The 12,020-nt window shown below is 40.2% G+C and overlaps 1 protein-coding gene across 1 annotated transcript; it reads left to right on the top strand.

The window, feature by feature from the left end:
• Nucleotides 1–1,877: 1,877 nt before the first annotated feature.
• On the top strand, nucleotides 1,878–11,681 carry LOC134805952 (uncharacterized). The gene is made up of 6 exons (XM_063779133.1): nucleotides 1,878–3,055; nucleotides 3,317–3,554; nucleotides 3,804–3,944; nucleotides 5,468–5,578; nucleotides 5,838–6,110; nucleotides 11,532–11,681. Exons 1-6 carry the CDS (start codon nucleotides 1,959–1,961, stop codon nucleotides 11,679–11,681), a joined length of 2,010 nt encoding a protein of 669 aa, XP_063635203.1. The 5' UTR covers nucleotides 1,878–1,958.
• The last annotated feature ends 339 nt before the right edge of the window (nucleotides 11,682–12,020 follow it).

The raw sequence follows: 12,020 nt of genomic DNA, 5'->3' as shown, positions 1-12,020 counted from the left end.
CGGTACCCGGCCTTGCGATATTGTCAACAATAAAATTCGCGCTCGCTGCGCTCGCGTTTTTGGTTGACCCTGTATCTAGGTGTTGGCTTGACTAGTGAATGAATAGAGTTAGACCAAGAAATTACTGCAATTATTTTGATAGCATACGCAGTGCAACTAGTGCAAATGTAATTTATACGTCATAATTTCATAGAAGTTTTGACGTTTAAAATAACACATGCACTGCGTGTGTTATCAAATCGTTGCAGAATTATCTTGGTCTAACTCTAGTAACTTTCTTAAAAAACTGCTTAAGTAACATCAATTTCAAGGACATTGGGTATTGACAGCCCCATAATATGTCTGTAAAGCGGTTTTATAACATTTTTTCAACGATTTTAACAAGTCTACAAAAGGTTCGGTTTCGGTTTCGGTTTCGGCCGAAACTAGAGCCAAAGCCGAACATTCGGTTTCGGTTTCGGTTTCGGCAAAAAAACATGTTTCGGTCGGACACTACTTAAAACTAAACAGTTGTGAATAGAATCAGGCGTTACTTTGCGGAAATCCATACTAATTAAAACCAAAATATTATTTTGCTAATCCGCGAAAAGATAACGTGCTAGTCAATCAGTGCTAACCCGTTATACTTACTTGCGTATTTTTACATGCAATTAATATTCCCACCCTCCCACCGCAAAAATAAATAACGCCCGGCAACGGAACACCCGTTCCGTTGCCGGGCGTCAGACCGTCAACAACTCCTGAGGATGCCTCGTAGAGAGGCGAAACACGTGTCGAGGTTTATTCTTTTGGTGGTGGTTTGTTATATTTATTTGCGTATTTATTTTTGCGGTGGGAGGGTGGGAATATTAATTGCATGTAAAAATACGCAAGTAAGTATAACGGGTTAGCACTGATTGACTAGCACGTTATCTTTTCGCGGATTAGCAAAATAATATTTTGGTTTTAATTTCTAAACAGTTGTGCATAACAGGCATACAATTAAGTCACAAAATAAATTAAGTCACAGAATATACCAATTAATTAAACAGAAATCACAGAATAAATAAATGTCACTATCAATAAGTCAGTATAACATAAACAAATAAAAAAATAAGTCAATAAAAATAAAAATAATACAATTAATTTACATAGAGTCGAGAACAGGTACGACAGCTTCTAGGAAAATACCTAACTGGTTAGCAAAGATGTCAGCATCCGGGACCTGCATCAGCTGATTATTTATAAGTGCGATGGCCCGAGCGGAAGGCGCACTCGCAGCACGTACAGTCCGCGTCACAGGGCCTGCCAGTAGGCGCCTACGCCTTCGTGCGGGACGTGCGCCACCCCAAACCGAATCCCCTTCCATTGGACAGAAGCTGGGTAACGGAACAGCCAGCCCCACGCGGCCCAGGACACTAGGATTGTCGACTCTACCCCAGAACAAAGAGTGGAAATGCGCTACGAGGAGCTTTTTGCGCCTGAGTTCCAGAGAGTTCAGGCCAACCATGCCCAAGACAAAGCGGGAAGGGTAGAGAAAGGGATAGTAGCCAAACATCTTTTTATAGGCAAACCTGGCAAATTTGCGCTGCACTCTTTCAAGCACGAGCGTATACTTTGCCTCATGCGGATCCCACACGATAGTTCCATACTCCAACCGACTCCGAACATAGGCAAAATAGAGCGCCAACGCTGGCCTAAGACTTGTAATTTGGGCAGCTGTTCTAATTGTAATATATGAGTATAATTATGTATGAGGGTAGAACCAATTCTCGGCGACAGATTAATGTATACCTACATATCATCGCTCTCTTTCAATAAATGGTTGTTACCAAGTGGACGTGTCTTGTGCTTTCTCTCTCTTCTAGAAGTTCCGGGATAGCTAGTGCACCCTAAGATACTTCAGTGGCGACGAAATCGAACTGTGAACGCGTGTGAAACGTTTTTTTTAGTGGACGAGAGTGAATATCGCAGTGACAATGTCGGTCGGTAAGATTGGTGCTTTCGATGTCCATAAGGATAATTGGGACTTGTATGTGGAGCGCTTGGGACAATTTTTTTTGGCTAACGACGTTAAGCCGGCAGTGCAAGTACCAACTTTAATCACCGTCATGGGTAGTGAAGCGTACGAACTCATGGCAAATTTATGTTCACCGGACAAACTGTCAACAAAAAAATATGATGACCTCGTGGCACTTATGAAAAAGCACCTACAGCCGACACGGAGTACCATGGCCGAACGATTTAAATTTCGTCAGAGGGCACAAAGATGTGACGAAACCATTGCAGAATATACTGCGGAGTTAAAAAAGTTAACAAAAGATTGTGATTTTCAAGAAGCCAATTTAAAAGATAATTTACGAGACCAATTTGTGTGTGGCATCCGTAATGATAGCATTCGGCAAAAGTTATTTACGGAAGATAACCTAACATTTGAAAGAGCATTTAAAATGGCGGTGGCGATGGAAGCTGCGGAAAGTCATGCGGCGCTGGTACAGGACCGGTCTATAACAGAGGAGGGAGTATCATCGTCCATGATGGCAACGGCAGTGCATCAGCTGGCCGCGGTGAAGCGGGACAAGCGGCAGTCGGCGGAGGCGGCCAGTACAGAGCGTTATGGACCGCGCGGTCCAAAGGTCACGCAGTGCGACGGTACAAAGGGCGCGGGCGCGGGCAAGCGACGAGCCGTTAGGAACAGTGCGCACTGGAAGGGTGCACAAACGCAACAATGTTCGGCGTGCGGAGGGCAACATGGGCAGAGCTCGTGTAAATTTAAGGCCTACGTGTGCAGAGTATGTAACAAAGAAGGGCATCTTAAGAAAATGTGTCCAAATTTGAGGAAAAACGTCGCATTTCATGCGATGTTAGAAGAGCGGGCAGTCTACGAGTATTCAGACAGGGACAGTAACGCCAGTGACGAGGTAAATAACTTTTCTATAGAGGCTAAAAAGTTTAAGAAGTATGGGCCTTACATGGTGCAATTACGAGTGAATAATGTAAATTTAGTAATGGAAGTAGATACGGGCAGTCCGATATCTTGTATTAGCTATGATTTTTATAAACAATTATTTTCTGAGTATCCGTTAAAAGCTAGCGATTTGAATTTGTGTTATTATACGGACATTAATGTCACACCCATAGGTAAAATATTACCTTCGGTTCAATATAATAAAAAATGTAAAGATTTAGATTTGTATGTCATGGTTAACGGGAAAACGAGTTTACTCGGCAGACAGTGGATAGAAGAATTAGGAATTCTGCCTGACGTAGTAAAATCGGTAAATTGTAATAATGTCAGTACGAAACATATTTTTGATATAAACGATTTCAGTTCCAGATATTGTGAAGTGTTTGAAGACGGCTTGGGAAGGTTTACCGGCGGAACGGTGGGGTTCCGGCTGCGCGAGGGCGCGGCGCCCGTGTTCCTGCGCGCGCGGCCGCTGGCGTACGCGCTGCGCGAGCCGGTTGAGCGCGCGCTCGATCAGCTGGTGGCGGACGGTGTGATCACTCCGGTAAACTCGTCCGACTGGGCTACGCCTATTGTTCCGGTGATGAAAAAAGATGGAACCATTCGGGTATGTGCTGACTTTAAATTAACCCTCAACAAATGTTTGGAAGTGGACCGTTTCCCGCTGCCACGAGTTGATGACTTACTTGCTAAATTACATGGAGGGAATCGATTTACAAAATTAGATTTATCACAAGCATACGCACAATTTGAATTAGATGAGTCCAAACGGTTTACAGTCATAAACACTCATAAAGGCTTGTTCATGTACAATCGACTTATATACGGCTTAGCTTCGAGCCCTGGTATTTTTCAGAGGAAATTAGAACAGCTGTTCGGAGATTTACCGCGTGTAGGTATTTTTTTAGACGATCTGATAATAACCGGGGAAGATGACGAAACGCATTTAAAAACGTTACACGAGGTGTTCAGGAGGCTCAAAACTTACGGTCTGAAGGTTAGGAAAGATAAGTGTACTTTCTTTTCCAAGTCGGTGACGTATTTAGGTTTCGTTATCAGTAAACAAGGTGTACACACGTGTCCCGAGAAAATAGAAGCAATAAAAAAAGTTCCCGAACCAAGTAATATTACTGAGTTACGTTCGTTTATAGGCTTAGTAATGTATTATGCGAAATTTGTCCGAAATATTAGTACAATACTCACACCGTTTTACAAGTTACTAAAGAAGGGGGTTACTTTTCAGTGGAACCAGGAGTGTAGTGAGGCGTTTAGGAGAATAAAAGAAATATTAATGTCTAGTGAAGTCCTGGCTCATTATTCTCTCCATCTGCCGGTGGTTCTCACATGTGACGCTAGTAGTTTGGGGGTAGGTGCTGTGGTGTCTCACATTACGCCGGACGGCGAACGGCCGGTAGCGTACGCGTCACGAACACTCAATGCAGCAGAGAAGGGCTATTCCCAAATTGAACGTGAAGCACTAAGTATAATATTTGGGGTGAGGAAATTCCACCAATATTTATACGGTAGAGAGTTCACTTTACGAACCGACCACAAGCCTCTGGTATCTATTTTTGGCGAAAAGAAAGGAATACCAGTAATGGCAGCTAGTAGACTTCAACGGTGGGCGGTATTGCTAGCCGGATATAATTTTAATATTGAATATGTGCGCAGTGAGAATAACGCGGCAGACGCCCTGTCCCGTTTACCGGTAAAAAGATCGGTCGGTTTAACGAAAGAGGTTACGTATTTGAATTTTGTTCAAGATTTTTTACCCATAGATAAAAAAATGGTTCAGGTTAGCACAGAAAAAGATCCTTTATTAAGGCAAATTGTTTTTGGAGACTGTTTGTGGAGACTGGTCTGTTTAAGCTAACACAAGCTATTATACTTAGTAACTTTATTTTTATTAATTAATTACAGTGAGACGCCTCATTCTGCTCTCGTATGTTTCTTTTCTCTTAATGAATGTATTAATTATACAGGATATTGACTCTTGGAGACCCTATACATCTCTAAGGATAACTTGATAAACTATATAATCTTATAGTTCTGACACCTAGAGACATTTACACCTCTAAATATTATAGTTTTTTTTTTGTATTTTGTATCTGTATTTTTTATGTAATTCGACATTAAGAGACCATATACATCTCTTAGTAATTGTAATACGTTAGATTGAATTCTTAGTTTTATTTTATAAAATTGTTGATGTTATTATTTTTGCATGTATGTAAATTCAATGATGACGTGTAAAAGTGCCCTTGTGGCCTATTTGCTGAATAAATGTTGATGTTTGATGTTTGATGAAATAGTAAGTTACTTACAGGCCGGGTGGCCATTATCAGTAAACGATAGGGAGGTCCAACCTTACTTTTTACGACGAAACGAATTGTATATGGATAGGGGCTGCATGGTTTGGGGCTACCGGTTAGTAATCCCAGAAGTGCTGCGGGAAAAATTATTACGGGAGCTGCATGTGGGACATATGGGTATTGTAAAAATGAAGAGTATGGTGCGCAGTGTGATGTGGTGGCCGGGCATCGACGCGGACGTGGAGCGTGCCTGCAGGAGCTGCGGCACGTGCGCGGCGGAGAGCTCGGCGCCGCCGCGCGCGCCGCCGCAGCCCTGGCGGTACTTGACAGATGCCTGGACCAGATTACATATCGATTTCTTGGGACCCGTACAGGGTAGAACTTTTTTGATTCTTATCGATTCGACTTCTAAATGGTTAGAGGTTTTTCAAATGCAGTCGACCACGGCGAAATCCGTAATTAAGGTATTAAGAGAGACATTCGCGCGTTTCGGTTTACCACGGGAAGTAGTTTCAGATAACGGACCACCCTTTACGAGCCACGAGTATAATAGTTTTATGTCACATAATCGGATCAAGGTCACCTTTGCGGCCGCATACCATCCGGCGTCCAACGGGGCCGCGGAAGCGGCGGTCAAGTTGTGCAAGCGGGCAATTAAAAAGGCTATGCGGGATGGTGGCGATATAGATGCAGCGTTGCAGGCTTACCTTCTAGCGTATCGAAATGTAGAACATAGTACCACAGGGGTATCACCGGCAGAGCTACTGCAGCGTAGGAAGCTTCGTTCCAGGCTAGACTTGTTAAAGGATGGATCGGTAGAAGACAGAGTCAAAGAACGGCAAACAAAGCAAGTAACTTACGCTGGCGGTACATCCAGGGAATTTAACGTGGGGGAAAATGTATGGTATAGGAACTATAGTGGGGGTAAGAGATGGTTAGATGGCAAAATTCAGGAAAAAACAATTTCACGTAATTACATAGTTGCGGCGGAAAACGGTTCACCCATTCATAGACATGTGGATCAACTTAAAAGTCGCTGGATGAGCTCATATGAGGATCCGTCTCCATCATCACCAACCCAGGAGTCGGACGGTTTGGGGAGTGAGAGCAACGACACATCTAGTGTAACGGTTCAAGATCAATGCTCTGAGGAATCTGGTGGGGCAGCGGTGGCAGCTCCCTCACCACCCCGACCAAATAGGTCAGAACCCACCGACCCCCCGGTCAACCTTCCCCGGCCCACACTGAGACCTAGGGACAAGTTACCACTTGTAAAAAGATATGGTTTCGAGATAGACTAAATACTTTATCATCCTTTTAATGTACCTAGGTTAATTGTAATTTAAATGCATGTTAGAAATAAGGGTGGAGGTGTAATATATGAGTATAATTATGTATGAGGGTAGAACCAATTCTCGGCGACAGATTAATGTATACCTACATATCATCGCTCTCTTTCAATAAATGGTTGTTACCAAGTGGACGTGTCTTGTGCTTTCTCTCTCTTCTAGAAGTTCCTGGATAGCTAGTGCACCCTAAGATACTTCACTAATGATGAACCCAAAAAGTTTTGCACGTAGTTTTACAAGTCACAGTTATATGTTTTCGGAAGTTGAGATCCATAATAAGCCCAAGATCTCGTATATCAAAAACCCTTTCTAGCCCAGCACTATTCAGGCGATACGGTTCAAATCCGATGATAGGGTGCTTTGCCCTAGAGAATGTGATGACTACATTTAGTGGTGTTAAAAAGAAGGTGATTCTCTTCACTCCATGCTACGACTGCATTGATATCATCCTGCAACCGTCCATAGTAGTAGAGTAGATATGGGGTTTCCAGCGCACTTTAGATAGTTATGTCCCCCCCCGCGGGGTAACGGGAGAGGGGCATTGTGGAATGCGGCACGGTCCGCCATTATGGCGCCTCGACGACACGTGAGCATTCAAGGTCGATGCCGCGGGGTGAGGGGTGAGGGGCGAGGGTGAAGGAGCTAGAGGGGAGAGGTGAGGTGAAGGGAAGGGAAGCGAACAAAGTATGTGAGACTGTGACAAGGACAAACAATAATAGCGCTTTCGCTGCTACTCCTACTGAAAGATACATAAGACTAGGGTTACCAGATGACAGGAATTTTCCTGACATGTCAGGAATTTTGACCGTTTGTCAGGAATGCGGCCGGAATACGAAAATGTCAGGAATTTTAGTGAATTAACAGACTTTTCTATTATGAACCTGAAAAGGTACATTATTCAAATTTACTTACATAAATCCAAAACAAATCAAATTTAAACAATGTATCAAGCATACATAGCCCCCCCCCCCCCCCCCAGCCTGTACCCCTCGCCGATATGAGTGTCAGGAAAAATATTCGCAAATCAGGAATTTGGATCTGGTAACCCTACATAAGACTCAAGTCAAGTCAAGTCAAGTCAAATATACTTTCTTCATGTCGGCCTAGTAACAAGCACTTATGAACGTTTCACATAATAATATATTATCTTAAGCTAATTATCAGAGCAATTTATTGATGTTAATATTATTCCATAGTAATATTGGATTATTATACAGATCAAATTTAATACTAAGAATTTTACAAAAAGATCGTCAAATATAAAAATTGTATAAAAAATACTAGTCTAGAATGTTTCTAGAATAAAATCTAAATGTCAATAAAACATAACAAAGAAGTACATACATTGAATTATCAATTTCGAGTCACAATTAATCCCACGTTGTTTTATCACTCATGTAGTCTTGTGTGGTATAATAAGCTTTAGAAATAAGTTTACGCTATACGTAATTCTTAAATTTATTAATTGATGATTCAGTAATATGGTTTGGAAGTTTATTATAAAATCTTACACAATTACCCATGAATGATGTTTTAATTTTATGGAGCCGTGTGAAGGGCACTGCGAGCTTATGTTTATTTCTAGTATTAATATTATGAATGTCACAATTTTTCCTAAAATTAACAATATTTTTATGTACATACAGAATATTCTCATAAATATATTCACAGTGCACTGTCATTATGTCAATTTCCTTGAATTTATATCTAAGTGAGTCTCTATGGTTCAGTTTATATATTGCTCGAATAGCCCGCTTCTGCAGAACAAAAATGGTATGGAAGTAACTAAAATATACTAATCGAGCTGTTTTCACATCAGTTAACTGACGGATTTTGCTCACTGCAAAAGCTGCAGAACTCTATTCGAAAGAGTAGCAATATGGGGACCCCACTGAAGTTTAGAATCTAAAGTTATACCAAGAAAAACTGTACTATCAACTAATTCCAATTCCTCATCCTTCACAATGACATTTGTTTGCACATGCCTTACGTTACTACTAGTGACAAACTTAAGGTGGTTCGATTTTCATACAAAATTCAATCCGTGTTCATTAAGTAACTACACACTATTAGTACATAAATATTTCCCCATTTTTCTACTTTCGAATATTCGTTTGCGCGAAATTAATAGGAAAACAATGTTTCATACAGAAATCATGCAAAAATCATAGTTAACTTTTCATCAATTTTACGTATGTGTGTGTCACAAATGTCGTGTACAGATACATTTGCGACGTTGCCATACCATTTCCGACGTTGCCGGGCTGACCACGGCGAGAATTTGGAGTGCCGTCATGTTTAGTGCAATTTTGTTGACAGGTACTTAATTGACCGAAGCGAGAATAAGTACCCGAAGTTCGTCAGCTTAGCTAAGAACTATCATGGTGTGTTTTGTAAACAGTCGCTTTTTTGCTTATAAACGGAAGGTTCCCGGTTCGATCCCCAGCTGGGACATAACTTTTTGTATTTTTTTTACACCTAAATTTCGTATTGTTTTTTTTTTATTATTGGGATTAAGTATGGGCTAAGCGTATTCGTTTATTTTTTACAAAGATAATTAGAAATTATACTCTACCTAATCTCTTGGATTTTTACAATCAGGACATCCTCACTGCAATAAAAAAGAAATGTATAAAATTTCCTGTGGTTGAAAATAATGGAATTTTGTCTATGAATGAAAAACGCAATTATTACTAGTTACTACCCGGTAAGTAAATTATAACTTTATTAGAATCCATATTGTTGCATCATCTTTCTTCCTATTACCTACATTAGGAGGAATTGCCGAGGTAAAACCTTAATTGACTTCTGTCTTGAACATGAACTGTACATAATGAACACTCATTTTAGGAAAAACCCAAAACTTCATTGGACGTGGAAGTCGCCAAACGAAAAAGCTCATAATGAAATCGACTTTATTTTAACTCGAAAACAGAACATTAAAACTGTACAAAATGTAGAAGTTATAAATACCTCACACCCGACGGACCATAGACTACTTAGAGCAACATGCTATATATTGAAATCAGACAAAAAATCTAGAATAGCGTTTAAAGTTAAAGTGAAGGAATATAATCCAATAGAAAAAGAGTCCTTAAAAAACATTTTTCATTCAGAATGCGCCGAACCACTTTCATACATTAATATTCAGGACAGTTACACTAAGATTAAAAACAAAATAAAAAACTGCACCTTAAAACTACCACCTGAAATTGCCCCAAAGAACAAAAACACTACAATAATAACAGAAAAAATACAAAATCTAATAACTGAGAGAACAAAATTAAAGAATCAAACATTTAAATCGGCTCTAGAAAAAAGGAAGCTTAAGCAATTATATTCAAAAATCCGCAACAAACTGAAACAAAATAGACTCCGTCATCGAATGAATATTATAGAGGAGGAGCTTTCAAAAAGAGGATCCGCTAAACGAGGAAGCAGACGCATAAATGACCACAAAATGTGGATACCCTCGCTTATCGATGATACAGGTCGACAACATACAAACCGTAACAGTATAATCAGAATAGCAACTACATTTTACAAAACTCTATACTCTGAAAACAAAGACTCTACTCTGAGAGACGGACAAAGAATACCGACTAATATAGCGCCGCTATTAGAAAACGAAATACATTACGCTATAAACACATTGAAAAATATGAAAAGCCCTGGCGAAGACGGCGTAACTAACGACATCCTAAAGGCAATAGGAGAACCACTAACTCCTCATCTGACAGCTCTATTCAATGAAATAATTAAACAAGAAAAAATACCTAGAGAATGGGAAACATCGAATATTACACTAATATTTAAAAAAGGAGATCCATGTAAAATAAATAATTATCGCCCTATAAGTCTGCTCCAATCCACGTATAAATTATTTACGACTGTAATTTTAAACCGAATACGAAAAACATTAGATTTTGAATAACCTGTAGAGCAAGCAGGTTTTAGACGCAACTATTCGACAATCGACCACATTTTCACTCTACAACAAGTAATAGAGAAGTATAGTGAATACAACAAGCGACTCTACATAGCTTTCGTGGACTACACGAAAGCTTTCGACACCATTTCGCACGAAAAGCTATGGATCGCACTCGAAGAACAGGGCGTCGACAGCAAATATATAAATATTCTTTCAGAAATATATAGCAGGGGAAAGTCTCTAATTAAATTAGAAAAGAAAGGAGAGTATTTCGAAATTAAACGTGGCGTAAGACAAGGAGACCCAATCTCACCCAACTTATTTACGGCTCTCCTAGAATACATATTTCGAAGACTAGACTGGCAAAATTGTGGTATTTCTGTAAATGGAGAACGGCTTCATCACCTACGCTTCGCAGATGATATAGTTTTGATGACAGACGACCATCACGACGAGCTCGTATACATGCTGGAAACTTTACAACATGAAAGTAATGTGGTTTAGAAATGAACCCCGAAAAGACATGTATTATGACCAACGGCGACTCTAAATCTACGACAATATCATCCAAAACTATAGAATACGTTAAAGAATACACGTACCTTGGCCAAAATATATCTATCAAGGATCGCGACCCGATTCAAGAAGTCGAGAGACGAATTAAAAAAGCCTGGCAGGCATACTGGTCGTACAAACACATATTTAAGTCTAAATTAGACACAAAATTAAAGAAAAAAGTCATGGACTCTGTAGTAACGCCTACTCTATTGTATGGATGCCAAACATGGCCATTAACTAAAGAACTTGCGCACAAACTCAAAGTGTTTCAAAGATCAGCCGAAAGAAGTATGCTAAATCTTAAGTTAACAGATAGAAAATAGATAGATAGGTAGTTCAGAAATCCGCCGTCGCACAAAGATAATAGATGCAGCAGAAATGGCCTGTAGATTAAAATGGCGATGGGCTGGGCACACGGCTCGCACTAATGACAGACGATGGAGCGAGAAAATTCTGCACTGGTACCCGCGTGGCGAGACGACATCGTCGCCGAGGCGGGCATCACCTGGACTCGAGTAGCCGCCGACAGGAACGAGTGGAACAGGAGGGAGGAGGCCTATGTCCAAAAATGGACAGCCCAGTAGATATAAGAAAATTATTGTAATAAATAAATACTAAAAGTTAAAACTATCACACCTTATAAGTAAATTAGTTTCTAATGATGCATACAACTAGAAATAATGAATACTATAAATATTGTTGTTAAAGCTGTTTTAAAAATCTTATATGTATGCATGACCCAGGCACACATGCATATCGTATTTAATACGTACTATCCTAAACACACTTCAGTCTTCAATAAATCGTAGAACAAGCAACACTCATTTGTATTATTTCAAAAAACAGCAAGATCCAAAATCAACCTTATTACAAGCAACATATGGTCCATACCGAACCGGATAGCAACAAAGAAGTCTGGAGCC

Source organism: Cydia splendana, unplaced genomic scaffold (assembly GCF_910591565.1).
Source record: "Cydia splendana unplaced genomic scaffold, ilCydSple1.2 scaffold_92_ctg1, whole genome shotgun sequence".
NCBI lineage: Eukaryota > Metazoa > Arthropoda > Insecta > Lepidoptera > Tortricidae > Cydia > Cydia splendana.
Note: the sequence above shows the minus strand (reverse complement) of the source record. Positions and strands in the feature narration are given on the sequence as shown.